The sequence below is a fragment of the Henckelia pumila genome, unplaced genomic scaffold, assembly GCF_033568475.1.
Source record: "Henckelia pumila isolate YLH828 unplaced genomic scaffold, ASM3356847v2 CTG_601:::fragment_2:::debris, whole genome shotgun sequence".
Lineage (NCBI taxonomy): Eukaryota > Viridiplantae > Streptophyta > Magnoliopsida > Lamiales > Gesneriaceae > Henckelia > Henckelia pumila.
Genome location: NW_027331866.1, coordinates 109894 through 137752, shown reverse-complemented (window position 1 = coordinate 137752; position 27859 = coordinate 109894). Strand labels below are relative to the sequence as shown.

At 35.1% G+C, this 27859-nt stretch overlaps 6 protein-coding genes across 14 annotated transcripts; 4 read left to right on the top strand and 2 right to left on the bottom strand.

Annotated features, from left to right (window-relative positions):
* The first annotated feature begins 441 nt into the window (after positions 1–441).
* LOC140873481 (two-component response regulator ORR26) lies at positions 442–3584 on the top strand. Of its 3 annotated transcripts, none has more exons than XM_073276607.1 (5): positions 442–761; positions 1767–1919; positions 2085–2441; positions 2535–2611; positions 2705–3584. In XM_073276607.1, exons 1-5 carry the CDS (start codon positions 629–631, stop codon positions 3530–3532), a joined length of 1548 nt encoding a protein of 515 aa, XP_073132708.1. In that variant the 5' UTR covers positions 442–628; the 3' UTR covers positions 3533–3584. The 3 variants fall into 3 exon arrangements, with proteins under 3 accessions (XP_073132708.1, XP_073132710.1, XP_073132711.1); XM_073276609.1 differs by having other exon boundaries at positions 637–761; positions 1742–1919; XM_073276610.1 differs by lacking the exon at positions 442–761 and adding an exon at positions 1080–1370.
* A 518-nt stretch (positions 3585–4102) lies between these two features.
* Positions 4103–7042, top strand: LOC140873488 (protection of telomeres protein 1b-like). Its single transcript, XM_073276627.1, has 11 exons — positions 4103–4119; positions 4276–4404; positions 4485–4621; positions 4697–4883; positions 5206–5273; positions 5401–5489; positions 5673–5954; positions 6044–6117; positions 6257–6315; positions 6415–6567; positions 6669–7042. Exons 2-11 carry the CDS (start codon positions 4287–4289, stop codon positions 6852–6854), a joined length of 1353 nt encoding a protein of 450 aa, XP_073132728.1. The 5' UTR covers positions 4103–4119; positions 4276–4286; the 3' UTR covers positions 6855–7042.
* Positions 7043–7372: 330 nt separating this feature from the next.
* On the bottom strand, positions 7373–8747 carry LOC140873491 (protein HHL1, chloroplastic-like). The gene is made up of 6 exons (XM_073276631.1): positions 8430–8747; positions 8205–8342; positions 8046–8132; positions 7916–7963; positions 7679–7827; positions 7373–7582 (listed from the first exon to the last, which is right to left on the bottom strand). Exons 1-6 carry the CDS (start codon positions 8688–8690, stop codon positions 7570–7572), a joined length of 696 nt encoding a protein of 231 aa, XP_073132732.1. The 5' UTR covers positions 8691–8747; the 3' UTR covers positions 7373–7569.
* A 659-nt stretch (positions 8748–9406) lies between these two features.
* Positions 9407–17965, bottom strand: LOC140873474 (probable thimet oligopeptidase). 2 transcript variants are annotated; one of them, XM_073276596.1, is made up of 20 exons: positions 17719–17965; positions 16645–16766; positions 16191–16354; positions 15341–15431; positions 14522–14701; positions 14081–14161; positions 13565–13642; positions 12853–12945; positions 12602–12682; positions 12353–12515; positions 12141–12261; positions 11992–12061; positions 11643–11750; positions 10893–10990; positions 10768–10813; positions 10450–10546; positions 10248–10321; positions 9902–10006; positions 9733–9813; positions 9407–9608 (listed from the first exon to the last, which is right to left on the bottom strand). In XM_073276596.1, exons 1-20 carry the CDS (start codon positions 17849–17851, stop codon positions 9507–9509), a joined length of 2088 nt encoding a protein of 695 aa, XP_073132697.1. In that variant the 5' UTR covers positions 17852–17965; the 3' UTR covers positions 9407–9506. The 2 variants fall into 2 exon arrangements, with proteins under 2 accessions (XP_073132697.1, XP_073132698.1); XM_073276597.1 differs by having other exon boundaries at positions 16645–16744; positions 17719–17843.
* Positions 17966–20621: 2656 nt separating this feature from the next.
* LOC140873493 (cyclin-dependent kinase G-2-like) lies at positions 20622–26618 on the top strand. 6 transcript variants are annotated; one of them, XM_073276637.1, is made up of 10 exons: positions 20622–22570; positions 22736–22871; positions 22971–23062; positions 23246–23357; positions 23451–23557; positions 23645–23724; positions 23866–23987; positions 24159–24236; positions 25191–25297; positions 26032–26618. In XM_073276637.1, exons 1-7 carry the CDS (start codon positions 20898–20900, stop codon positions 23967–23969), a joined length of 2304 nt encoding a protein of 767 aa, XP_073132738.1. In that variant the 5' UTR covers positions 20622–20897; the 3' UTR covers positions 23970–23987; positions 24159–24236; positions 25191–25297; positions 26032–26618. The 6 variants fall into 6 exon arrangements, with proteins under 6 accessions (XP_073132738.1, XP_073132735.1, XP_073132739.1 ...); XM_073276638.1 differs by having other exon boundaries at positions 20623–22570; positions 23866–24236; positions 26032–26130; positions 26242–26618; XM_073276634.1 differs by lacking the exon at positions 25191–25297.
* LOC140873475 (uncharacterized) lies at positions 26099–27662 on the top strand. Its single transcript, XM_073276598.1, has 2 exons — positions 26099–26130; positions 27059–27662. The coding sequence occupies exons 1-2, from the start codon at positions 26099–26101 to the stop codon at positions 27660–27662; spliced, it is 636 nt and encodes a 211-aa protein (XP_073132699.1).
* Positions 27663–27859: the final 197 nt, after the last annotated feature.

The window sequence follows — 27859 nt, the reverse complement described above, 5'->3', positions numbered from 1 at the left end:
ATTATGTAGAGCATATTAGAATTGTATGGCCAGATCTAGTTTGGCATGTCTACTTAAAAAAAATAAACAAAGAATAGACTTTTATGGCTAATAATATAAAGAAAGAAAAAAAAATATCCCGTCGTTTCACTCATTTAGATTTGTATATGTGTATATTTTCACACAGATAAAAAAAGTATTTAAAAAATAATTTTTTATAAAACAATTTACTGATTTGTTTTTAATATATAATGAAGATTTTAATAAAATAAAATAGTTGTATAAATAATTAATGATTTAATTTAATAGAGTTACTTGATAAAATGACTTAACTATATATATATATACTTAAAACAAATTAAAAAAGGAAATATGGAGAATACTAAAAAAATGATTAATGATGAATAAGGGTCAATCCAAAGTAGAAAAAAGCAAAGTGCGGTGTGCTCACAGACCGTTAACTCTAGCCGGCGCCATATATTCTTTATTCGCTTCCTTCTTCCCATAAAAAATCCACCAACACTCTCCACTCTATGCATTTAATACATCCATTATTGTGTTTACAAACAGGAACACACTGTGTGTGCGTGCGGCGGCTTCAGTACCGATCAGTCTTTTGTCCTTTCTGCTCATCAAGATCCCAACTTTAATGATGGATTCAAATGGATTCTCTTCGCCGAAGCCCGATGGTTTTCCTGCGGGGCTTCGGGTTCTTGTTGTGGACGATGATCCCACTTGGTTGAAGATTCTTGAAAAGATGCTTAAAAAGTGCAGTTATGAAGGTTTCGATCTTCTCATGCAGATAACATTTCTGTTTGTGTTTTGTTGCTAAAAATTGTTTCTTTTTGGGTGTGATGCTTCAGATGTTGCTTTTGATTCTATTCTATGTTGGGATTATAGTTATAATTATAATTATTATTTTTTTCCCTCTGTTTGTTTTGAAAGCTGCTGTGTGTTGGAAAGTTCAGACTATATGCTTGTCTTATTTCAGAGTTGAATTCTTGGATTTCAGATTAGGGGAGGTGGCGTGGCAACTTGTTGGATTTTGCAAAAATCATGCATATATATTTTTATTTTAAAAAAAAAATCATTTGAGTGTTGAGTATCATACTGCACTAAAGTTGACACTATGATGCTTCCTAGTCAACAGCAGTCAAGAAACGAAGAAGCCTTTAATTTTGAAACTCGAGCTTTGTTCATTAAGTTATTATTCAGGTTGATTTTTTATTGAAACTCTACGAAATCAACTAGAGGGGGAAAACTGTAACAGTCCCAAAATTTCCTTTCATTTCACTGTTTATTTTTTTTATGTGAGGGGTATCTATTCTCCTCCATAAAATGCAGTTTGTTCTTCGGCGACTTGCTTCAAATTTAATTTGGCATCTTTACCTGTAAGGTTTTCTGCTTTTGAGTGAAATATGATTTGATTCTGTTTGAGATATCGAATCATGCTATAGTTGTTGGAAGCAGAGTAAAATAGGAAGGTACTACTCGGATATTAGGATAGTGTTTGGGAGAAGCATTTCTCAGCTTTTCAACTAGTTCAACAAAAGCTTAAAACGGTTGAACTTGTGCAGAATGATCCCACATGATCCTAATATGTTACAAAATTTATTTGGAGTTCGCATGCTACTACTCATTCCCTGCTCATCTTCTGCATGATTAAAACCTTCCCAGACCAGGCTTTGGGTTTGGTCGTACCTACATTCTACTTGGCAGCCTTTTTGGAAATCTTTCTATACTTCTTCTGATCCTTCTCCAGTTTCTTGTTTTTTTTGGAGTTTCAGTGATGACTTGTAACTTAGCCAGAGAGGCTCTGGACCTGCTACGAGAAAGAAAAGACGGTTTTGACATTGTAATCAGTGATGTAAACATGCCTGACATGGATGGTTTCAAGCTTCTGGAGCACGTTGGCCTGGAGATGGATCTTCCTGTCATAAGTAAGCTACTTATCTTCTATTAATGCTTTACAAATCAGTAAAATCTTATCTATCATGTCCAATTCTTTGATCTGTTGGTATCGGAAGTGAAAGATTGGCTTGTTTCCACTTTTCTCCAGAGTGGATTTTACATTTTAACAAGACTCAATCTGTGATCCTACACAGTGATGTCCGTTGATGGAGAAACAAGCAGGGTGATGAAGGGGGTTCAACATGGCGCATGTGATTATCTTCTGAAGCCAATAAGGATGAAAGAGCTTAGAAATATATGGCAGCATGTTTTGAGGAAACGGATGCACGAGGTGAGAGATATTGAAGGACACGACAGTGTGACTGAGCAATCTGATGATGTTTACCTGTTTGGTGGAGATCTAATTTCCGGAAAGAAAAGAAAAGATGTAGACAACAAGCACGACGAAAGATCATGCGGTGACCCTTTATCCGCGAAGAAAGCAAGGGTCGTTTGGACGGTTGATCTTCATCAGAAGTTTGTGACAGCAGTGAATCAGATTGGACTTAGCAGTAAGCATTTCAACATCTTTCTTGTTTCTCGACTTTTTTCCATTGACTTCTAGTGAATTATAACAAAATTTTCAAATGTTTATTGTGTGACAGAAGTTGGCCCAAAGAAAATACTCGACTTGATGGGAGTGCCATGGTTAACAAGAGAAAACGTAGCTAGCCACTTGCAGGTAATATTTGAAAGTACGCAGTTAAATCTTTGTCGGATTGAAAATTTTCAAGGTTCGGGAAATCGTATGAAAATGTGTTGTTTTAATTTACAGAAGTACAGACTCTACTTGAGCCGGTTACAGAAAGAAAATGAGTTGAAAATCGTGTTTAGCGGTGTGAAAAACTCGGCTACCACTTCAAAAGACCCTGCTGAAAATGTTTGTCTTGAAAGCTCAGATGCAAATATACACAGGAATCTGATGCCGAACAGTGATGCCAAATTCTGTGATGTAAACGGGAAAGGGATTCTTTCAATGCCAATGGGAGATTGCAAGAATTCTCTATCTGGAGACGTCAAAGATGTTTCGAAAAGCACTCCCTCGAGGATTACTTGTGATTCTGATGTAAAATCTGAACACAAGATCCAAGTTCAACACCGGTTGCTTCAATTCAAACAAGAACACAATCCACAGTTCCAGTCAGAGAAACAGTTTGAGCGCATGATGTGTCCCAATCAAGTGGATTCTTTAGAAAGCATTCTCAATCATAATCGTATACAAACAGATCATAGCGAAAGGAGAGGCCAAGGTACTGGAAAAGTAACGAAAGTTGAAAGTATAGGTGCCTTGTTTTCTGTTCAACCTGAGAGATCGATTTCATGCTCTACATTGAACATGAAGAGCCACAACTCGGGACTGAATCCATTTGACAATACAGAATGTCACCAAAGAAATTTGATTCTTGAAACAGGATCCACATTCAGGTTGTGGGATGAGGTATTCAATGGTTATTCCAATGAACCTGGGAATATAGAATCTTTCGATCAAGAACTGATTTACGATGTTTCACCACATTTGTATGGTTCATTGGATGTTGAATACGAGCACGGGAATGACACTCTGGAACACCCTGTAATAGGCCGACGTCTGTATATAGCATAATCCTAAAATAATAATGATCAGGAATGTATTGTTTGTTGGGGGTTGTCAATTTACTAAATGGAATATGAAATGTTCCAATTCCTTGAAACAACCAACCATACTTTTCGTAGAATCGATATTTTCAACATTTTGACTTGAAGATGGGCAGACAAAGGAAGATGCAGCATGTACATGATTAATTGATAATTCACAATTGTAAACAACTTCTTATTCTGGAACATAAGAAATCACTTAATTAGCAACATCGAAGAATGATCAAGAAATTTTATTATTTTTTTTTTTTTTCTAATCAAGCTTCAATTCTATTTGATATAGTTCATTCATTACATTCCAAAATGTTAATACATCACAACATATTCAATTATAGTTACAGAAGAAATAACCATACCATAAATACAAAAAATTCTGTGAGACAAATGTTTGATCCAACCAGATTTATGTAAAAATATTAGTTTTTAAGTTAAAAAAAATATTAATTTATATTAGAAAAATTAAATGTTTGAAATAACTAAAAAAAAATGAACTTTTATAGCAACTTAACTTTCTTATATAATGGCACAGGACCTAGACTCTGGGTCGTGACAGAGGTGAGTTACCTTTTGGTTTCAAGTTCTAGATAAACGTAACACACTGACACACACACAATACTCCACCTCATTTCATTTCCGGTTTGAATTTGAAGGAAAAAAAAATTGGATACTAAAGTGTTGGGTGTGTATATTTGAAATTTGGGAAGTGGACAGGAGAGGCAGAGATGGTGGAGGGTTGGAAGTGGATGACGGTGGCTGAAGCACCGCTTCGTATGAATAAGACGGTGGATATGATGGGCATTGTGGTTGAGACTGGCGTTCCATATATGAGCAAAGGCCCTGGTATCGATGCATATCTTCTTCTATCTACGCCCTAGTTACTGCTTCTTCATACTTCTTTTTTACATTTTTTTTTCTCGCAGATCACTGTGTCATTTTCAAGATTATCGACGATTCTGTGTCTGATCGTGAGTTGAGCGTAAATTTTTTCAGCAGGAGTATCGATGCTTTGCCTAGACTACGTGGTCATCTTGACATCATCCTTCTCCAACGTGTCCAGGTACTGCTGCTTGTTTCCATTTTCCTTCTCTTCTTTTGTACTCGTGCCATAATAATTTCATGTTTTTTTTTGCAGGTTCTCCTCTTTAACGATGGCCCTTGTGTTTCTTTCCGTAAAACTAGCTCTTTTGCTCTCTTCGATGGCAGAGATGTTGCTGACTGCAACCCGTATCAACTTTCTCCAGGACTCTGTGGTCTGCAAACAGCTGACAGATTTGTTCGCCACTTGCGACTTTGGTCATCCGCGACAAGATTTGATGCGGGTTAATCAAATCATCTCTATTTTAAACTCCAGTATTGTGCTTTTGGTTGTTTTTACTCTGATCTGATTAATTTTTTTTCCTTTTACTTAAGTTTGGAAATTGAGCGTTCATATCTGTCTTTTGTTTGCCTTTACCTCACTTTTAATTGTCAATTAACTGTACATTTTGACCTTCATCAACACTTTTTCAATGACACGCATCTGGTGGGATATCAGAATGTTGGTTACAAAATGCTATCAAGGCGTAGACTATGACAAGCTGACTTCTTTGAACATGTGATTTAGTTTTCTGTCAGCGCTGAAGTTGCAATTTATCCATGCAGGCGTTAGCACATATGCATTGCGGTTGGCAGACATAAATACAATGGACTATTTCGATCTAGTGTGTAAGGTATTCATGTTATCTATGTTGTGCTTCAGGATCTGGTGTGTTCAATCCTTCCACTTTGACGAACAGTTAAGTAATCGAGAATCCTGATGTGACCATTTTCTTATCTTGGATGTTCACATGGATGAAGGTTCTACATGTTTCCGAGGTATCTGATGGCAAATGGATGCTTTTTGTGTGGGATGGGACTGATGCTCCGCCTTTAAACTTAAGTACTGAGTATGCGATTATTCTTTTGCGGTCTTCACACAATAATGATAGCCTTTTTCTCTTGCTGTCTCGATACGATCATAATAGCTTTTAATATGTTATATATATGTGATGTAGAAATTTTATCTTCTTATGACCAAAACCCCTTCGATTGGTGTCTCTGATAAACTCTCTAAATGCACTTCTTTGCAGGCTTACAAATAAACTGTGGCAATCACTACCACTTCGTATTGAACCGGTCTCCTTGCCTGAACATGTTCTGCGCGAGTTTCCTCATGTTGGGACCGTGTTGAGAGTTGTAGTTGATGGAAAGTACGAGTCATTTGGTTTTCATTTTCAGCATGCAGACAAGTGGGTAAGATTGCGGAATCTAGCGTGTGAAACTGAATCAGGGTTGTGGAAGGCAATTTTTACTCCGAGTTCCAAAATTCGACTATTGTCAGGGCAGGACAACAGTGTCGACGATCGATTAAGGTATCCACCTTAACTTGGTTTCTTTTACTCCAAATGAGTTGAGAGTTGTGTAGCTGAAATTTTCACGAATCACGATTTCGGTTTTCTAGAGCCTCTGCTGATAGGATACGTAGACAAGGTCGGATTCCTTCTGCTATGATTAATGGACTCGATATTTTAACTGGTAAATTTATCTGTAGCTGTCCATTTTCAGTTTCAGAGTAATGAAAGTTTTTGGAACACTATTTTGGCATGCGAAAAGAGTGGGACGATTCTACTGGAATTCCAGTTTATTTATAGTTTTCTTCATTATGTAATTTCAGTGGTGGGTAATGAGGGAGCTGATTTCTCTACACTGATGGATCTTCTCTGTTCGGCCCTGGTATATTTTACTCAACACATTTGTTTTAAGATTTCTTTAAAAGTTTTGCCATCACTCGATGGGAGGATTCGATTACAAAGTTGTTATCTTCTCTCACAGCCGCATGGTGCATTTAAATGTATCGTACGCGTGGTAGATGCTTGTCCTTTACGGGCCAAAGATTTTAGAACACCAGCAGGACTGTTTAGGCTACGACTTACTCTAGAAGATCCAACTGCAAGGATACATGCTTATTTGTCCCACGAAGATGCCGTAAGATGAGATATTTTCCACAACTTTGATAATAATGGATAGGAAGTAGTTAAAATCATTTTATAAAAGATAAATCACCCTTATATTTGATTGTCTTTCAGGTTTTTCTTTTTGGAGGTGACCTTGAAGATAACATGGTTTCTGATAAGATGTACAAATTGCTTGGGGTAGACGAGTATGGGAAGAAGCCTTCGAAGGATCCACCATGGGTGCAATGTTGTATAGGTTTCAAATCTTCGGGTCCAAGCAAGCAGTTTCATATATGTAAAACTGCATTTGCTGATTAGCATTTTGCGTTAATTTGCTGTGTTTTGCGTATATGTGTACATATACAAACTGCATTTGCTGGGTAGTGTTTTTGAAATTAGATTTGCTGTGTTTTGTGTTTATGTGCAATAGTGCACATGCATATGTAATGCCTGTTGTGGCGAACTAGTTATCCATTTATCCCCCACTAACCAGAATGACCTATTTATCAAACAAATGCTATCTCATATGTTCTATGTCCGGAATATTATTGGCCGAAGGATGATGATATGTCATCCGTATCACTCAATAGAAAGCAAATGACTTTGAAAATGATATATAATGTAGCCCTGTTGGCTGCTCAAAAAGACCATTTAGTTAAGTAACAATGAATTTTTTTTCCTGACGAACAGCTGTTATGAATTTTCCCGACCTAACTCATAACTGGATCATTGGATGTAATGCGAAAGCCAACAGATTATGCATTCTTTTATCTGTTTCAGATCATATTAAAAGGTGGCTGTTATATCAATATTTCTTCAAATTCATAACAATATAGTGAGGATAAATTAAAGTCACATGGTAAAAAGCTGTACCTGCAATAAACATAGAGTGTACAGGAGTGGAGAAAATCGCATCACTTGAAGATGCAAAAGAAAAAATCTATGAACAAATGTTGTGTACAAAACCGAAGCTTTAGAAGCAAGTGATTTCCTTGTCTCATAAAGATCTGTCATCTTCTTCAGCTGTTCAACTTCAGCTCTTTGTCCTGTCGATCAATTTTTACTCATATCAACCCAAAAAGAATTTGAAAAAAAGTGCAGGAATGAACTCCAAGTAAATCAGTAAAGTTCATCGTACTAACGTGGGTTTTCCCTTGGTTTTTTCTTCAGTGTCATCTGATGCTTCTGCTTCTGAGTTCAAGAATGTCATCTTCCCGAAAGATTCTTTGGCATCCCCAAAGAAGTCCTTCACTTTATCAAGCACAGTTTTGAGCTCTTCCTGGGATGGGAGCTGGAAACATTGAAAGAAAATCTAAGGCCATATTCGGAACTCGAAGAATCAATAAGCAAAATTCAAAATCATAAATAATAATCCTTACCTCAATCACATCATTTGCAGCAAGTGCAGCCCGCAGATTGTTGTTTTCCTGTATGTTTAAGTGCAAATTGGATAAATATCAAAGTCGGAAACTTAAAACACAGCAAGAAAGTAGAGAGTGAAAAATTTACAACGAGCTTGTAGCCATATTTAAACTCAGTAGCAGACCGCAAGACACGAAACTGTTTGATAGCCATCTTCTGCATTTCCTTTTCATCCTGAGTTGATGCAAAGATATCATGGGACTGCAATGAACTAGAAATGAAATCACACAAGTGTAAGGAACTCACTCTATAAATAACAGCTGCAAGATTTCTAGTGAGTGTATCTTTGTAAATATATTTGCCCAAAAAATTGTCCTTGGCAGCGACCATGATTTTGGCAGTCGTCCCCCCTGTCACGATATTAAGGGGGTACCAAAGGTATACCTGAGCAAGAAGGAAAGAAACAAGAATCATGAAAATGAAATAATTCCCATTCCCAACACCGCATTATTTGCCGAACAGAAAACAAACATTAGCCATTCGAATAAAGATGACAAATTTGGGGTTGCCATCATCTTCAAGCTTTGGTAATGGAGGAGGTGCTTGGCGCTGGTACTGCCTGGCCGCCATTCCTTTCTTGCTTTTAGCTTGGACCAGCATGGGAAGTTTATGCTTTTGGTGGCATGGATTACAGGTAGTAGTAGTAGTAGTAGCAGAAAAGAGTGAATGTTGAGTCCTGGATCTTCCATTGGAGGAAGATAAGGGAAGCCTCACCAATTGATTCAACGACATGCCTAACCTCAACCTGTGAAGTCCAGAAGCTGTGACTCCTTCACACTTCGTTTTGGGGTGGGGTATGGCTAAATCTTATCCGCATAAAATATTATATAATCTCCTTTTAATGGGCTTTTTTTTTCATCAAAAAAAATAATAAAATATATCATCAATATACATTCTACATGAACATAATATTTTTAGATATAAAATATAAAATTTTTTTATACTTTCTATCATGTTATAATTAGTTTATTTTGAATAAAAAAAATCATACAATTTACAACCTAAAAAAAGTGATTATAGATTAACACCTATAATTTTTTTATTTTTAGAAGTTATAAACTCTACTTGTAGATACAGATAGAGATAAAATTAAAGAGAATGAAATATAAGAGAAAATAAAAAAAGATTTTTAATTTTTTTTGAAAACACTTTATGAACATATGAGTGAGAGGTTTAATTTTAATAATAATAAAGATAATCCAAAATTTAAAAATTATTAATTTAAACGAAAAATACATTAAGTTTGATTTTCTTCTACGATTGTCGGTCGGGTCCCTAGAGATGTCTGAACAATTTGAACATACATTTTATAGAAAATCTTACAAAGCAGACAACTCATACCGAAACAACTATCAGCTAAATCCCGGGAAAAGGCACTCATCAAACCTTAAATTACCCAGTACAAGTCAAAAAACACTTAACCTCCATAATTCAACGTTTTTTTTAAAAAAAAAAAAAAAAATTTGGACTAGACCAGATTTCATCGTGGTTGGATCTGAAACTCGAAACCTCGTTCCAAATTTAGAACATTGAAGCTACCCGCTGTATTTAATGATTTTTGCTGTCTATGAAAGCTTGTAACGAAGGCTCCCTTCCAAGAAAATCTGTCAATATCTCTAATGGGTCTTTTGCACCACCTGCACATAGTACCTGCCAAAAACAAAAATATGACTACGAAACTAAACCAAGAAAAATATGACAGTGGTTGATAGCCACTCAGTAAGATGTGATTTCTCTAGGTTTCATGTCCAGAAAACAGACCATGAGCAGTTACCTTATTCCGAAACTGCATCCCAGCATTTTGGTTAAATATGTCATCACGGAACTTTGTGGCAAATATATCAGCCGCAAACACCTGTTACCAGACATCCAACAACACTGAATTTTTTTTAAAAAAAAAACAGGTATCGAGATATACTGTGTGATAAGGGAGGGACTCGAACCTCACTCCATATCCGACTGTAACAAGTGGCTTCGTAGCCAACGACTGTACGAGGAAAGCATGATGCTGGGTTTGTTCCTTCTAACATTGGCAATCCTAACATGACCTGCCATTACAATTTACACGGCAGCTATTTCAAAGGCAACCTACTAACTAATCAACAACTTGGCTCCATACCAAAAATTATGGTTGATTATATGGGTGCAACTCAAAACGAGCAATAGGCAACCGACACATTTCATTTGGCATGCCATGTAAACAGCAATATATATCATAAGCAATTGTTATTGCTCGACAATTTCTCATCCACATTAGGGGAAGCTTGACAGTTTCTGCAGAGAATATACCTTTGAATGAAGATGATTCAAAAGCCCAAGCATGTCTACATTTTCGACCGAATGTATGATCTGATCAAAAAGACCTGAAAATGCAACAAAAAGCAACACCAGTTCAGCTCATATCCAACAAGGGAACTTCATGAATTTTGAAGCTCGAAAGAGTAAAAAAAGGCAGTTGTTTGTTCCCATGAAAATACAGATTAAAACTTACAATAAACAATCTCTTGTTTCAGTTTGATTGCTGAGAACGGAAATCTCCATCTTTCAAGCAATCTACATATGTCATCCTCGATTGGCTTTGTGATATCCTGAAAGCCAAAAGTTAATGCAACATCAGAAGTAACGAAAGATCAAACTGTAGCTAAAACTTATGTAGGAAGGAAAGGGTTTCTGAAAAAAAAAAAAGGGGATCCACTTCATTGACACTATCTTTCAGGTAATATCAAATGAAGGAAATAAAAAAGACCAAGAATAATAAACTGTACTCGTGCAGAAAATTGTCAGAAAATGTAAATGATATCTAGAATACCTGATGGAAACCAGAGACCATTTTAAGAAAACTGCTTTCATAACACCTAGCAAAAATACACACGTATATCATAAGTTCAAATCTTTTTTTTATTTAGACATGAATGCAAAAGATAGAAGACAAACCAGTTTTCCAATACGAGGGAAGGGATCTCCACAAGGTCAGGATCCACTAGTAAGCCAGAAAATCTAGCGAAGGAGGCGCGGTTGCAAATATGATGGACCTAAATCATCAGAATCAGTTACTAATCAAGAATTTCTGTTAATACGCATAACATATTTGATGTTGGAATAAAATCACATGAACAAGGACTTAACCAGTTGTCAGGGACTTTATTGTTCTGGACTGTAATATGTTGGCATAGGCCCAATAGTATCAAGCCCATGGAAGAATCTAGATGTAATAGGGAATGAGAATAAAATGTGGAGTCATAGTTAGTTAGAGGCATTCAAGTTTATTTGGTTGAATTAGACTAGCTTGTGCTAGGGGCAAGAGTCTTCCTCTTGTAAAGGGATTAAACCCTTGGCTGAGTAGCAATACTCTGATTTTTATATTGAATCTCGAGTTGTTTCTGTGTTTGATTCGTTAGGAATTATTATTCCTAACAACAGTGGCCCAACGTTGAAGATTAAAAAAAAAAACAACTCAAAATAGATTACAAAAATTAAGTATTTAATGCTTGAAGAATTCATGTGAGCCTTAATTTGCTCGTAAGAAAAGAGATGCATTTATCAAGTCAAGAATACAGAAACTGTATCATTGTAATAAATTTGAGTACGCCATGTCACATAGGCTCATGGCATTGACATTAAGAGAGTTACAGAAATATATTCTGGAGAATCTGATCTTAATTGTTAAGATGTTAAGAAACATACCACATGACCAAACTCGTGGAATAAGTTCACTACTTCGGAGAATCGCAGCAAGGTGGAGTGCCTGTTAACTTCCTTCTGCAACTGAGAAATTAATACAGCCACCGGAATCTGAAAACGGCAATGTAATTAAGGAAAATGTGTGAAAGAACCCCACAACCCATCAGGATGAAATTCTTAGCAGTGGCTTTGAATTAAGATCTCCGAAAAGAAAGAGGCAGTGAATTTTATTTTAATTTAAAAATATATAGGCACACCGATTTTAAGGATTCCATAAATCTAACTAATCAATGAAAAAAATTAAATTTGGCATTAAATTTGAAGCAATGAGAATATCAATACAATCAATCACCTGTCTCACACTGTTAACATTTGAACCATTCTGAAGAGATACAACACAAGTGTGGCCATATTTTCCTTCCCTGCCACAAATACGACGTAAAGTTCAACTTAGGTGATCAAAAGGAAAGGCTGATTCACAGGTATCCAGCTGGTTCATACCTGGAATACAAATCGAGATAGAAATAACCCAGTTGTTCACCAGAGCTCAAATCAAAAGCTGAAAAAAGTTGAACGTCCTGATGCCAAACATCTGCATCTGCTACTTCCTCAAATCTTAAGCCTGCATCAAGGAGAATTGGAAGATTGTGTGTCACGGGATGAAAAGGAGTCCACAAATATTCACAATTTAGTAAAAGTTACAAAATATTTACCAAAAAGGTCCTGGCAGATTTTAAAGATTCCTGACAAAACTAAACCAACAGGGAAGTACTGTTTAATAACTTCAAAATCCAGATCAAATTGCTGTTCTTTGACCCTCTTGACATAGTATTGTAGGTCCTCGATTCCAAAGGAAAGTTCACCCTCCTCTTTTCTCTAAATTACAAGCATACTAAGCCTTGAAAACTAACAGCCACTTTTAGGAAGACAAGTTTTCACAAATCGAAATAAGCATGGCCAACCTTCAATTCTTTTAACAAAGAAAGTTCCTTTGAGGCCAAATCAGTTAAGCTTGTAGATATTTTCTCTAAGAAATCGAACACCTAAAGAAATCAGAAACAAGGTTTGTCATAATAACTCGACGAGTGCATGATATTCCCTTGATATGGACTCTAAAAAGAAAAAAAGGACACAAAATATTCAAGGTGGACTAGAATAATTAACAACCAACTGAATATCAGGTCAAAAAACAGTTATTTTTATCAGCACAAACCTTAGTCGATGAGCTTGCCATTCTAATATCGATGGCATACTCCGCATAGTTAGCATAGCCAAGTAACCTGGCAAGTTTATGCCGCAACTGGATCTGGAGGAACAATAGAGAGGATCCATGTAAATATTCTTATGTAAACGAGAAATATGAAATCTCGTGATAGAGCATACAATTGAAATTTTGGGCAATGAAGATATTCAAAATATCTTGTATTAAGAAACCTTTGTTGCAGGAAAAAAAGAGCCAATAATGGCAATTTTACAATACCAATCTCATTCACATTGTCGATCCATAATGGGATAATTGCAGGATCACAGCAAGGAAAAAGCTGTGAATTTGAAGCCCGATATTTTGGAATAATGATGTGCATTAGGTTCGTAGTTTTTTAATCCTAAGGACTCTTAACTCTTAAATAAACATTAAAAAATACTTTCATTGCCAACTATGATATTTCTTTCATTGCTTTCTTGGTTCCTAGATAGTCTGAAATATGTTTTCCAAATAATACTCACTTCAGAGATTTTACACAATTAATTAATAAATCCTAATATGTACGACATTTTATGAACAGCGATGGTAAATTAGGTGCAATCAATAAACAACAGAAACAAAATCATTAAAATAATTCAACTTTTTTGCAATCCTGGCAACTAAATCACCATCAGATGTTGTCATGTGACGATCAATGCAACAGACAATTATTACAAAATACCAGCTTTTCCAATACAGAGAGATTGACTTCACATCTCTGGCCATAAGCAACAGCTACAGACTTCCTGGTTGACCCAACCTTCAAATTTACAAATATGTGAAGCAGTAACAGTTAAAACACACATAAAACTGAAAATAAAACATCACGTGGGTAGAGTAAGTAATGGTAGAAAACATTGAAATGCTTAATTGGTCTCTAAATATTTAGCTATAATCTAAACTTTTTCAAGTTTTGAGTTTTGTATCATGTAAATTATCGATGAACAATATCTCGTACCAGACATCTACATGGATAATACACACTTTTAACCATTATTACTAGAAATACTTGGCATCCAATCAGCCAATTGTTTTGTACTTGCTTACTCACAATTTTTTAAGCTGAATGAGGTAGCCATTTGATCCATACATTGTAAAACAAACTAGAGTAGGTTGTAATTGTGTACTTCACGGTGATGACAGCAAAATAATGTCAAAGTAATTAGCAACAGCTGTGCTCCTCTTCAAAAAAATTTACCTTGCAATAATCCAGGATGGGTGCAACATGATGGCTTCTCAGCATGATCTTGAATTTACCATTTTCAGCTTTGTCCAAAGTCTGCAAATAAAACATACATGCATTTCATTGTGTCAAATGGTGAGAAGGCTGACACCACAGAAAGGAAGGTATACTAACCCAACAAGCGCATCTAAACAACCTAATTTAGAATCAAGAAAAGCATAAAAGAGTTTTTATGCTATTGATTACTTTATCAACAAGCATTCCCATGGATAGATACAATAGTCTTTGGTATTGTATAATTTTCTAACTATCTTCAGGCCAAAATAATATTCTTACCCTCCCAAGGACATTCAAATGATACTGATGAAGGGTAAAAAGGCCAAGTAATACTGATTAATTCAAATCCAAATTGAGAAGATCAAAAGAACTTGATAGTATGAAAGGAAAGATCCCAACCTTGAGAAAATCTGGAGGTAAACCAACTAGCTCCATTTCATGGAGAAGAATAAATGAATTGTCATCATTTATATTTTTGATGTATCGCAAACTTAGCTCATCTATTTGTGTCCTCAGCCGCTGTAATTCCTCCCTCTTGGTGCATGTAAGATTTAATCCATTCCGTTCAAAGTTTTGAACCTGTCACTAAATTGTGAAAAATAAAGACTCGACTGACAAACAGTTTGATCCAAACCAGACAAAGCGTCTAAGATGATATTCTTTATATCCTGTGTGAAAGAGAGGGAGTTAAATAAGAAAGACTAATCTGCAAAGAAATAAGAATAATATAGGAACAACAAAAAATGTAAATACAACAGTACAAACACGTCAAATTCTTTATCGAAGTGTTTTGATGGAAGAATTTGGTGGCTTTGATTCAAATCCTTATACCAATCCACTAAAATGGTTAAGGTGATTTTCCAATCCAGACTTCTATTACTTAACTTATATTTTTAAGTTTCTAATCAAAATAAGATATTTCAAATCCTCAAATATTAAAGTCATTTCAAATCCATTATTCCAAATTAATTCCTCAAATGAATTGTTTCAATCTAAAGGCCACAAAAATACAATGTCGCTGATTCACACTACCTACCAATTAATTATTGCATCTTGATACAATAGATAAAGTTATACATTTGCTAAAAACAATCAAAGAAATTCTATTAAATAATATAACTTATCAATGAAATAAACATAGGGATGTCAAGAAGATAACCAAGAAAAATTCAAGAAAGCTGCATCAGGGCCATGAATAATTTGTTTACTGTTTCATACCAAATACTGTGCAAAACGTTTAACTTCAGGGCTCTGCCAGTTCCCCTTTGCTGTGAAAGTTCTGACAACACGGTAAACATCTTCACGCTTACTACATGAATGACATGGAAGTGACTGATGTTAGGATTCAGTTACAAAAATAATAATGCAACTAAAATGGAGTCGCAACATGATTTTTTGGAAAACATAAATATTTTTAATCTGGTACTGTCCATCTATTCCAAACCAGACCGAATCGATCAGCAGGACCCATTAAAAACTCAAACTCCTCCAAAAAGTTAAGTGTATATTGGCATAAGACAGCATCAACACTTAACTTTTTAAATAACCGAATATTCCCAACATCTACAAAACCTATTATTCATTTTTTATGATCGATAATTGTCTTGACAATGCCATCTGTAAAACCTTATCAAGCAAAAACATAGAGTTTCCCTTTTCAGAAGGGGATAACTAGAAGATTCAAGTTCTCCAAGCAGCAATAAAAAATACATGACCTATAATCATCGGCAAAAGTTTTTAAAAAAATCTATGCACTCTCAGACTTCTGTTCCTAGAATTGGCCTGTATGCTCAAAAGTAACAAAAAAACATTTATATGATGCATGAGTGTTTCAAAGTGGTAGTTTTACTTTCATGTTAAACTCAGGTCAGGGCACAGTATGGTAGCCATAAGGTAATCTAAAAGCCGTTTGAGAAGTAGCACGAGTTTACTGCAAAGTTATAAATAACGAGTTGATAATTTCAGGAGTCACATTTAAATTAAAATAGATATGATCCATCCGCTTTCAGAAAAATTACATTCAGAACCATTGGCTAGTCACTAAATAGTTACAGACAAAATGCAAAACCTGCATGTGGAGATATGAGCATCAATTCGCCGCTCAGCTTCAGCACTAGCCTTACGAATATCTTCAGAACCAGATACCAATTTTGGGAACACACAAGATTGTATCAGAGGAAAATGCAGTGCTTCTAGTTCAGCTAATGGCAGAATAGCATTGGCATAAGTTACCTGTAATGCCATCTTAAATTAGCAAGTGATTGTGGTTCAAAATCTGAAAACGGTGAGGAAATGAAAGGTCAAAGAGGAAAATATACTCAAGCCAGATGGCAACATTTCCAATAATTGCAGCAGATACGATAGAAAATGAATGATCTACCAAAATAGTTCACGTCAGGGATAAAATACTAACTGGGTTTTGTTTCGGATTGCAAATTGCAAAACCATCAGCATTTAGCAACAAGCTTGAACAAACGTATCCACATAATGAATGAGCTAAAGGAGAAAGCTAGTCATCATACCTTGTCCAGTGGAACTAAAGAAACTGCATCATGAACTTCCTTAGATTTTGCAACAATGTGGTCTGCCAGTCGCAGCATTTCCGAGGCAGATAAATTCATCCTAAAATTTGATCCAGGAACAGCTGATAATTGGAGAATTTGTGTATTAAAATAAAATAAAAAATAAAAAAACCAGACTTTGTATCATTTTAAAACCATAATGCTGGTGAATCCTCAGTAAACTGGTTCGAAGCCATATTGGTTAGAGACTGACAAATGCTTCTAAAAGTTAATAGCATCAAATACTGCCAAGCCTCCATACAATGATCCAACCAATTTGTGTAAATGAAGAACTACACAAACTGGTTTTTATGGAACAAAATTTTAATACATTGTAAAAACTCAAAAATCAAATAAATCAGCTTTGATCCCCGTAGTTATACTAAAAAAAAAAAAAGCTAGTGACATCAAAAAGTGTAAAGCACTCGCAAATCACAACCTTTTATTCCCCAAGAAAATTCAAGATATCAAGACATTATTAAACTCAGTCTTCCAAGAAAATTCAAGATATCAAGACATTAAACTCAGTCTTCCAAAATTACACTACAACAAGCCAAGAACATAAAAAAGTTCCTAACATCCGCGTGACTTATGTAAACTTTCAAGTACTGATTTTATGCACCCAAAAAGCAATGAGAACGAATTTGTAGACGCCAAGAAGATTACAGGAAAAACAAAAGGTCAACTCGATTCTGGGCATACCCCTAAAAAGAAGCCATTAACATCACAAGATGCCAAACCTGCTCACAACCTTAAAAATACAATTTCAAGAACTGGTCTAAGAAACCTCTGAAAACAAACTTCAATACAGTAAGTAAAATTCAAAACAAAAAAAGTCAACTCGAGTTGTAAAATCAAAAAGGAACTCGGAAAAACACACGTAAACTTTCAAGAATAGATTTTTACACACAGGAAAACTCCAAACATCTAAAAATCAGTATGTGTTTCGTCATTTAAGTAGAACCACGATCTAACAAACATATAATTCTTGAACCCAAATATCCGCAACTTATATTGCATTCATTCAATACATACTTTTCTTCCTGCGATTTTTATAATGGGTATTAAATGCAACGACAGCAAAGTTGACTGCAACGGCGACAAGAGCAGCGGCGCCGGTTAAAGCTATTAAATTCCTCCTCTCTTTCTTCTTGCCCTCTGTCTCCATTCCCGATTTTGATTTCGCTTCTTTGATTCGCAGGTTTGGTTCTTTACATACCACGCGAATTCTCGGGGTGAAGAGACGGCAAATGCGAGGGAAATGAAGGAAGGCGGACTATGGAAAAAGATAATTCATTTTTCACCAAACAATAAAGCCAAAACAAAAGTCCCCATCTATATTCGTGCCAAAAAGTAATACTTATTATATACATTTTAAAAAAAAAATGGTTTTAAAATTTACCTTCTTTACATTTATTATTATATTCTCAATTTTTTAAATTTATTTAAAAACATAAAAATATTTATTATTTTTAGATGTAATATATATGCACGCGAAAATTTGTGTGGGTTACTAAGTATAAAATGATACATAATTAATTTAGTATGATTTCTGTTAATTTTTAAGTAAAAAATAGTATACATAATATTTCAAAATATATTTTAATTAATAATTTAAGTAATTGTATTAAGAGGATATTTGACTAAGCTTATTAAAAAGAGCTTATAAGCTGTTTTACGAATTTATAAATTGTTAGAACTTATTTTAAAAATAATCTGTTAAAGTGTTTGAGTAAACTTATTTTAAACAACTTAAAGATATTGATATGTTTTGTATTATAATATTTTTTTATTGTCAAAATTACCAAAAAAAATATAATTATATGAAAATAATGTTTCGAGTTATACATATACGAAAATAGTTTTAGAATAGACCTATATTAAAATATAAAATTGTTTTAATATTTTATTTTAAAAAAATTTATGTGATTTTTAATTTTTTTTAAAAAAATAATATTTAATATTTAATGGGTGGAGGATATTTTGGAGATTTATGAAAATATTCAAGGATATTTTAGAGAGAGATGATATTAAAATAAGATATTTTTGAAAAAAATACATCCCCTTTAACTTTTTTAAAAACAGCGTATAAGCTGTCAAACAGCTTATTTTGACAGCTTATAAGCTGTTTTTAAAAAAAATTTGTCAAACAAAATTTGAGAGCTTAAAAGCTCTAAAACAACTTATAAGCTGTTTGAAAGAGCTTTTAAGATCTGTCAAACACCCTCTAAATCGAATGAACTAAACTAAAAACCAAAACAATCTGAATAGAAATCGAATGATCCGTATATGACGTTATATATATTTTACAAGCCAAGTAAAATTGAATCAAATAAGATCCAACATACAAATGAATATATTGGCTCCATCACCCTTACACACGATGCGTACATATAAATAATTTTTTTTTTATATAAATATAGAGTTATTTGCACCAATCACCCCTGTAAATTATTGAAAATGCACACTTCTCCCCTGTGAAATTTTAATAGGCATCTTCAACTCTGACCTTTTAAAAAATTAGCACACTTGCCCTTTCAGATGAGTGATTGTTGCGCACGCACCCCTCATGCGACTGGACAAATATTTTGATATTTTTTTACACCATATACCCCTGTAAAATATTAAAAATGCATATTTGACCCTTGTGAAAATAATTTTTAAATATATTCAACTCATAATACACAATTTTTATTAAAATCTAATTATAAAATATTTATCAAACATTTTTCGTTTTATTAATTTTATTTTAAAATTTAAATTTATTATGATTATATAATTGTTTTCTAAAAAATATTATTATTTTATCTTGTTATCATGTTTTATTAAACTTTATTCTTCTTCTCAACTTCTCCATTCAAAATGCATTCATAAACGAGATTTAAATATCTAAAAGTACCAAAATATTATCAAAATGATAAGTGAATGATAAAGTACCAAACATTTTTAATTTTATTTATTTATATTTTTAATTTATAATTAATTAATTTTTTAAAAAAATTATTATTTTATCTCGTTATCATTATTTTATCAAATTACTTCGTGTTTTCAACTTTTTCATTAAACATGATTCATAAATAAGGATTTAAATATCTAAAAATACCAAAATATTGAACCAAATTATAAGTTCATGAATGTTACTTTTTCGATTTAGAATTATATAAGCATGTTATTTTTTTATTATTTATTACAAATTGTGCAATGCATATTCTCGAAAATTTAAATTTTTGTTCATGATATAGTCCTAAATCGAAAAAACAATATGTTTGAACTTATCAGTTTAGTTCAATATTTTGGTACTTGAAATTATTTAAATATTTTTTTTATGAATGCATGTTTAATGGAAAAGTTGAAAATACGAAATGAATTTAATAAAATAATGATAACATGACAAAGTAATAATATTTTTTAGAAAATAATTAATTAATTATAATGCATTTAAAATAAAAAAAATTAATATAACAAAAAATGATTTCTAAATATTTATAATTGGATTTTATTAAAAATTGTGTATTATGGATTGAATATATTTAAAAATTATTTTCACAGGGGTCAAATATGCATTTTTAATATTTCACAGGGGTATTTGGTGCAAAAAAAATATCAAAATCTTTGCTCAGTCACATGAGGGGCGCGTGCGCAACAATCACTCATCTGAAGGGGCGAGTGTGCTAATTTTTTAAAAGGTCAGGGTTGAAGATGCCTATTAAATTTTCACAGGGGAGAAGTGTGCATTTTTAATATTTAAAGGGGTGGTTGGTGCAAATAACTCTATAAATATATGATCTTTTTTTATGCTTAATTAATAATTTTCATGTTAATTTTCGAATTATTCTCAAGTTGATTAACCCAATACTATGTTGGGCCCATTTCAGTGAGCCCCAATCCAGAAACCTCCAAGGCCCATTTCTACGATCGATTTTTGAAGGTCTGTTTTTCTGTCTGCGTGAGCGAGAGCATGGTTGTTTCTTGATCAGGGTTTTCAAATCGGTTCTTCGTTCTCTTTTCTATTTATTCGATCTCTTGTTTTTCGCTCTTCTAGATATTGCTTGAATTTTGTCTGTAGAAATAGGGCTTATCGGTGGTTGGAAAAATCTTCGCCGTGATAGATTATTCTGGGAACTAGGTTGGGGTTTCGTTCGAAAAATCATATTGGGGCAGGGCTGTCTAGTTAGAGGTTTTTTTTATTTATATTAGCGAATACCCATTGATCTATGGCGGCTGGAAGACATGGGGGTTACAGGGATAACGAATTCAGAGACCGTGAGGCGGATATTGGAATGTCGAGGAAAGGAATCATGTTTCCAAAAGGGGCTTGTAATCTTATCAGGAATGGGGGGGATATGGAGCATGAGAAGGATCAGGGTTGGAGTCGAGATCATCTCCGTAGCAAGGGTCGGATTGGACCGAAGGAGATGAGAGGGACGGTGACCAATGGTCGTGATGAATATCATTCTACTTTCGGTCTGAGTGGTGCTGGGTGTAGGAGTTGCAATCTTGTGGTTAGCAACATGGATCGAGAGCCTGGGGAAGTTTTCAGCGATGGGTCCGAGGAGGGTCTCCATTTGGAAGTTCAATATGATAAAGGGATTGAGCTTTGGAAGTTGGAACATGGGGATCAAATGTCTCATATGCATAATAAGAAAAGGAAGTTCTCACCAATTGTTTGGGATAGAAACGATGGGGACATTAACAGAACCGTCAAAAGTAAGACCATCTCTGAAACTAATAATCTACCATGTCAACCTCCTGTACTAAACTGTTATCGCCCATCACCTACTTTTAACCCTTCTTGTAGTGAACGTCCCACTGATTTCAGGGAGGTTGATTTTTCAGAAGAATCACGAATTGGCTTATCTACCAAATTGTTAGATTCACCTTCTGAGACTTATTCTCTGCCAGTATGGTCTGATTTCCAGGAAGCTGGGGAAATAAAAAATGACAATGTACCTACTGCATGTGCAATGATATCCTCTCGTTGGGCAAATGATGCTGACTCTCCAGCCGGTGAAGGTGAGATTTCTGGTGAGGAATATATGCTGAAATATAAGAGGAAGTTCGTTTCTGAGTCAGCCGAAGCGAAGGGACCTAGGACATCTTCAAGTTCAGAACTTTGGGAGCTGAAAAGAGAAGGTTTTGACGGGATGGTGGGGAGGTCCTCTGTGTCTGGTAAACAAGTTAGATCTTCCAGTAGAGATTGTTACCATGGCATCACTAACAAGAATGATGACATTGAAGTGGCCGCAGATCAAATACGTAATTATGATGATATTGGTGTTAGCCACTCAGAGACAGAATCTGAGGATGATCTTGGTTCACGTGGTACCCCAGAACCAGCCCCTCAGAGGAGTTTTAATATGCTTCAGGGTTGCAGAAATGTTGACGAGTTTGAGAGATTGAATAAGATAGACGAAGGCACGTATGGAGTTGTTTTTAGAGCCAGAGATAAGAAGACTGGAGAAGTTGTTGCTTTGAAGAAGGTCAAGATGGAGAAAGAAAGAGAAGGGTTTCCTTTGACCTCTCTTAGGGAAATAAACATTCTTCTATCTTGTCATCACCCCTTCATTGTGGATGTTAAAGAAGTAGTTGTGGGGAGCAATCTTGATAGTATTTTTATGGTCATGGAGTACATGGAACATGACCTTAAGGGACTGATTGAGACAATGAAACAGCCTTTTAGTCAAAGTGAAGTGAAATGTCTCATGCTTCAGCTTATAGGTGGTGTAAAGTACTTACATGATAACTGGGTGCTTCACAGAGATCTGAAAACATCAAATTTACTTCTAAATAACCGTGGTGAGTTGAAAATATGTGACTTTGGTCTGGCTCGTCAATATGGGAGCCCGTTGAAACAATATACACAATTGGTGGTTACTTTGTGGTACAGGTGAGCTTATTTTTACGCACATAGTTGTTTGTTTGCGGCTATATAACAAAGAAATTGATTTTTCCCTGAAGCAGAGGTTGCTGTAACCCCAGTATTATTCTATGTTATATTTCACAATTTTTTTTAATATTTTAAACTCGAACTAAATTATAAGTTTTCTTTTAGAGCGCCGGAACTTCTTTTGGGAGCTAAACAATATTCGACTGCAATTGATATGTGGTCGCTAGGATGTATAATGGCCGAACTATTATCAAAGGAACCATTGTTTAATGGGAACACCGAGGTTCAACAGCTTGACAAGGTATATATGTCTTGAGCCTACATTTTTGTTAGTTAACAATTTTTACGAGGTGTAATGATATTATAGTACGTGGTCTGATTTGTTTGCTTGCTGTGACAGATATTTAAAATCCTTGGCACCCCCACTGAGACAATTTGGCCTGGGTTTTCTAAACTCCCTGGAGTGAAGAAGGTTAACTTTGCCAAGAATGAGTAAGTAGTCATATTATGTACTCGATCATCTCTAAGTTTTACCCCTAAATTTATGCTTTCTTCTGTTAATGTTCTGCCAGGCTTCCAGGTTTGGATTCTGTGTGGCTTTTTGGTCTCTGTTGGTGGCAGTTTCACTTGCCTTAGATATTCTACAGCTTCTAATCGGTGATGTTTTTATTTCAGGTATAACCTACTACGTAGGAAATTTCCAGCAACATCCTTCACCGGGTCACTTGTCCTTTCTGATGCTGGATTTGATCTGTTGAGAAAACTTTTAACTTATGACCCTGACAAGGTATTCTTGTTATCATAGCATCTGTCCCTTTCTTTCACGTAGATGATATTTCCTAATTTCAAGCTAATAATCTAGCATTCATAAATTGTGCAGCGGATAACTGCTGCAGAGGCTCTTAACCATCCATGGTTCCATGAAGTTCCGCTTCCCAAGTCCAAGGAGTTTATGCCTACTTTTCCTGCTCAGCATGCACAGGACAGGTCTTTCTTCTGTCCACCTTAACTCCATGCATCATAAATTGTGAATATTTGGTAACCGATATTTCATTGTTTGTATTATGATTTCAGACGTATGCGAAGGGTAATGAAGAGTCCTGATCCATTAAAGGAGCAGATGAAGGAGTTGCGACAAGGAGAATTAGGGACTGGTGGCTTATTTTGTCAATAGATTTAAAATTCTTCATCTTCTTTTTATACAATATGCGGGATACAATTTAGGACAGAGCCTATTGGTGGAAAAGTGAGGGCCAACATTGTTCACTAGATGAAAGCTGTACTTTTTATAGCAGGTACTTTGTTGATTTGGTGGACAAACATCTCTGTCACTGCTCAGGAATCAGATACTGTGGATCTTTCGTCTTTGGTTTTGCTGTCTTTAGCGATGACCCTTTGATACAGCTTGCACAAAAAGGTGTGGGACAATGCACTTGTCATTATGGAATTGTTTCTAGTTAATTTTAGCTTATGTGTAACATGTCATCAGGCACTGTAAACAGTTAACTTGGAATTTATTTTAAATGCAATGCTGTTTGTTTTTTTCGCATCTGGTTCGGCCAATTAATTCTCATGTTGTGTTTGCAAGAGACGTTGATTTTAAGCGGATGGGGCGTTCTTATGTTCTCAACGCAGAAGAATCTGACTAAAGTTCTTCATGTTGGAGGTAAATATCAGCTCTGATTACTTGGATGTATCCGCAGATCAGGAATTTCTCGGCCCATGTGGAATGGTTCTACCAATTAGGATCATGCCCCTGTTTTTATATTCATAGGTTACAAAGGAGCAGTCATCTCCTACTGTTTTCTGTGAAGATTGTGTTTGTTTACTCGTGTTGTTCTTGTCGACGCCTAGGTCGGAATTCCAAATTTTAAGATCCTAACAGACTTGTACGTTCTCTATCATTATGAAAAAGTTGCAAACGGGGTAATCATTTCCCATGGAATGTTGGTCAATCTGTTGAAAGGTCTGAAGAATGATTTGTTGTTTTATTTGCACTCACAATATGAGCTTATGTGTTACAGCAATTTACAATCTATTATTTTTACTTTCTTCTGCATTTCTGTCTCGTAATTATTGCTGCTCTTATTTGAATTCGAATGAGTCATCTGTTGCTAGTGATTTGGAGGCAATAAACTATAATTCAATCGGGAAAAGTTCAAATGGTTTATTCATGTTTACTCAATGTATCATGTCATGTGAAGCTTCCCCTAGCTTGTGTCTGTAAAATAGTCAAATATCTCATTTCTTTGTCTTTTTTTTATTTTTTATTTTCAAGTCAAGGAACAGAGAAGCATGGATGCTAATTGTAGGTATTATGAGTTGCTCTTATGTAAATTACAGGACGCTACATACTTTTCTTCCAGTTTAGAGTAGTGTGATATGGTTTGTTTATCATTGATTACATTTTGATCAGTCCATCCTTCTAGAAAGCTGGAAATAATTTAGCTTGTTTTTTGCTTGGCAGTTGCTTATTATTTTTAACTACAAGTGTGCTTGCGTTGCATGTTTGTATCTCTGGCTGAGGATAAAAAATCTCCCCGCCCCTAGCTGTTGAATGTGAGGAGAAAACTTTGACAATAAATTTGAACTTCTACCACTTTCATCTGAAATGTCACAGTAGTGCAAACTGGTTGAAGAGCTCACTTTCAGGACTTGACATTTATAGCAATTCAATGAATTTCCATTCGACTGTTGTTTTATTTTGTCACCTGCACCTTAATTGAGGTACATGCAACTTTTATATCTTATTTTCAATCCATTTTGCTTTATAGTTTTTGGTTGAAATTATTGGTTTTAAAATTGGTACGACTTTTATCTTGGTATTTTATTGAAGTTATCTTTCCTGTTGTGTGAAATTTAAACAGCTGAGCGCAATAAATATAGGGAAAAAATATTAAAATTAAAATCTGAGACATGTTCTAAAGTAAATATTTTTTCCATTTTCCTTTAGTTGCTAGTGGCCAGAAGATATTTTGGATATCAATTGGGACCCCGATATATTTGAAAAATGGACTCGGGTGTTTTGGCTTTATGTGCTTCATTTATATGTCCATCTGTTAATATGCAAAGTTGTATACTATTCCATACTATTCATGAAGTTACCTCAAACAGCCTTGTTTGCATTTACAGGCAGTTGTTTCTCTAGGAACTTGATTTACATCTATGTTCATGTTATATTTCTTGACACGACCAAACCATTTTTATTTGTTCGCAGACTGATCTATAATATTTGGTGCATATTTCTGGGCCCCTTAGAGGGCTCTTTTTTTTCAGATTTGTCTTATATTCGTTAGCTTTATACTGAATGCCTTTTTGCTGGTCGAGATCCTTACTGGATTTTGATTTTCTGCGTACTTCTTAGGATGATCTTCCATTAATATCTGAATCATGAGTGGAATCTTATATTGGTATTTTAGAAATGTTTCATCTACAAAGTGCCTATTTTCAACCGTTTGCAGCAAATGCTTATGTCATTGGCATAAATATCGAGCTTGCTGAAGAAAACTGAGCTGGGCAAGAGCATTGATGGGACTCTTTGCTGCACCTAGTAAAAACAGGTATTTTGAACCAAGTATTTGTTAGACAGATTTTTGTTGCAGGTAACATTATATTCCCATCTTTATGTTACAATAATTTGAGATGAGCTTATCCAAGTGTCTCTTGAGCAGTTGCTGGAATCCATCCGTGAGTTTATTTGTTGTACTGCCATTGAATAAAATGATGGACGAAATGCCTTGCCACCATCAGATGGAGGCCTAATGAAAGCGACCACGATCCTTTTATGCATCTTACCTTTTTTTTTTCCCTCTGAAGTTAATTTCCAATTTCAATGAGTTTAGACTTCTAATGTCTCGTGAGTTCCAATTTCATGCAATTCGCTAGTTTTGAGCAGGATGGTTGGAGAGAAAACAGGAGATTCACGCCTTTGCACTGGCCAAGGGTTGATTGTTGAATTTTGTATTTTTGCCATGTTGGGTAAAATAGGATGTGTATAATGCGTGTAAGTCACACGGCTTAGCAGTATCAATTATACGTTGCAAGTTTGTATACTTTTTCATCTTTTAATTTACGTGTCAAGTGAGTGGTCACTGTTTTGACTATTTCCGGACCGTGATTGTCAAGGAAGTCGAGTAGGTGTCGGGGTTTCTCAAGTATTAAGTTTTGATTTATACGCCGTAATGTAGTTGTCCAATTAAAGATATTTGCGGGGTTAATTTTGTGCACGGGTAAGTTAAGTAGACAAGTATTTTCAGAACCAAGGTTGTGTTTTGTGGTTCAAAATCTATCGTAATTATCAATGCGTCAACATGGATTAAGAGGGAATGTTTTTAAAATCCAGCAGATATTGAGTCATACAAACCAATGAAATGAATTTAATTTGAAAGCCTTACAAACTAGGCGAATTGACGTTCCAGATGTTTGTCCTCTCTGCCAAAATGAATCAGAAGATATTTTTCATGCTTTAGTGTCATGTCCTTTTGTCAGGACAGTCCGGAGCCTTTCTCCAATTGGGAGTTTTATAGCATCTTCGAGTTCACTTGTCGAGTGGTGGAATCATTTGGTTGTCTTCAAGGAAGCGAAGGAAATTGCAATAGCTGCAACACTCTTGTGGAGCATTTGGCGCAATCGTAATAATGTGGTTTGGAACGGCACATGTTCAACAGCAAATCATGTCTATTTATCTGCTTTGGATCTTCTTTCTCAATGGAATAAAGCTCAGCTCAAAATTGCTTCCAACCTTCAAGCCACCCAACTTTCTTGTGTCAGTACGTGGCAAAGACCTCCAGAGCATTTTCTCAAGTGCAACGTAGATGCTGCTGTTCATACATCTCCTCCTCATGTTGGGTTCGGATGTATCATCCGTGACTCTCATGGGATCGTTCTCGCAGCAACTCAAGGAAGAATGCATGGTAACTATGATCCAGCGATGGCAGAGGCACTAGCCATTCGTGAAGCTCTTAGTTGGATAAGAAACCTTCATTTATCTTCTATAATTATGGAATCTGACGCATTATTAATTATCGAAGCTCTTAACAGCACTGAACCGGATTTCTCAAATGTGAACCTCATCATCGAAGATTGCAAATAACTCGCTCGATGTTTCATCTTGTACTTTTGCTTTTGTTTGAAGATCAGCGAATCAGGCTGCCATGCTTTAGCTAGGGGGATTGTTTTTATGTCTGAGAAAGATTTGTTCCTTCTCCTATTGTTATTTCTAATGTTATTGTACCGGATTTGATTTCTTAAATGCAATTGGTTTCAGTTTCAAAAAAAAAAATTGTGTTC

Bases quoted from the DNA above. Each gene is read 5' to 3' on its own strand.
- LOC140873488 (XM_073276627.1), top strand. From the start codon at position 4,287: ATGGTGGAGGGTTGGAAGTGGATGACGGTGGCTGAAGCACCGCTTCGT. The intron at 4,622-4,696 runs GTACTGCTGCTT...TTTTTTTTGCAG, and splicing joins TCCTTCTCCAACGTGTCCAG to GTTCTCCTCTTTAACGATGG. The intron at 6,568-6,668 runs GTAAGATGAGAT...ATTGTCTTTCAG, and splicing joins ATTTGTCCCACGAAGATGCC to GTTTTTCTTTTTGGAGGTGA.
- LOC140873474 (XM_073276596.1), bottom strand. From the start codon at position 17,851: ATGGAGACAGAGGGCAAGAAGAAAGAGAGGAGGAATTTAATAGCTTTA. The intron at 12,516-12,601 runs GTTGGCCATGCT...CTTGTAATTTAG, and splicing joins CTTTGTTAAAAGAATTGAAG to AGAAAAGAGGAGGGTGAACT. The intron at 12,262-12,352 runs GTAAATATTTTG...TCCTTGATGCAG, and splicing joins AATCTGCCAGGACCTTTTTG to GCTTAAGATTTGAGGAAGTA.
- LOC140873491 (XM_073276631.1), bottom strand. From the start codon at position 8,690: ATGTCGTTGAATCAATTGGTGAGGCTTCCCTTATCTTCCTCCAATGGA. The intron at 8,343-8,429 runs GTTTGTTTTCTG...CTTCTTGCTCAG, and splicing joins TCTTTATTCGAATGGCTAAT to GTATACCTTTGGTACCCCCT. The intron at 7,828-7,915 runs GTAAGGATTATT...CAATGTTTCCAG, and splicing joins CTGCAAATGATGTGATTGAG to CTCCCATCCCAGGAAGAGCT.
- LOC140873475 (XM_073276598.1), top strand. From the start codon at position 26,099: ATGGGACTCTTTGCTGCACCTAGTAAAAACAG. The intron at 26,131-27,058 runs GTATTTTGAACC...TCCTTTTGTCAG, and splicing joins GCTGCACCTAGTAAAAACAG to GACAGTCCGGAGCCTTTCTC.
- LOC140873493 (XM_073276634.1), top strand. From the start codon at position 20,898: ATGGCGGCTGGAAGACATGGGGGTTACAGGGATAACGAATTCAGAGAC. The intron at 22,872-22,970 runs GTATATATGTCT...TTGCTGTGACAG, and splicing joins AGGTTCAACAGCTTGACAAG to ATATTTAAAATCCTTGGCAC. The intron at 23,558-23,644 runs GTCTTTCTTCTG...TTATGATTTCAG, and splicing joins GCTCAGCATGCACAGGACAG to ACGTATGCGAAGGGTAATGA.
- LOC140873481 (XM_073276607.1), top strand. From the start codon at position 629: ATGATGGATTCAAATGGATTCTCTTCGCCGAAGCCCGATGGTTTTCCT. The intron at 1,920-2,084 runs GTAAGCTACTTA...GATCCTACACAG, and splicing joins GATGGATCTTCCTGTCATAA to TGATGTCCGTTGATGGAGAA. The intron at 2,442-2,534 runs GTAAGCATTTCA...ATTGTGTGACAG, and splicing joins GAATCAGATTGGACTTAGCA to AAGTTGGCCCAAAGAAAATA.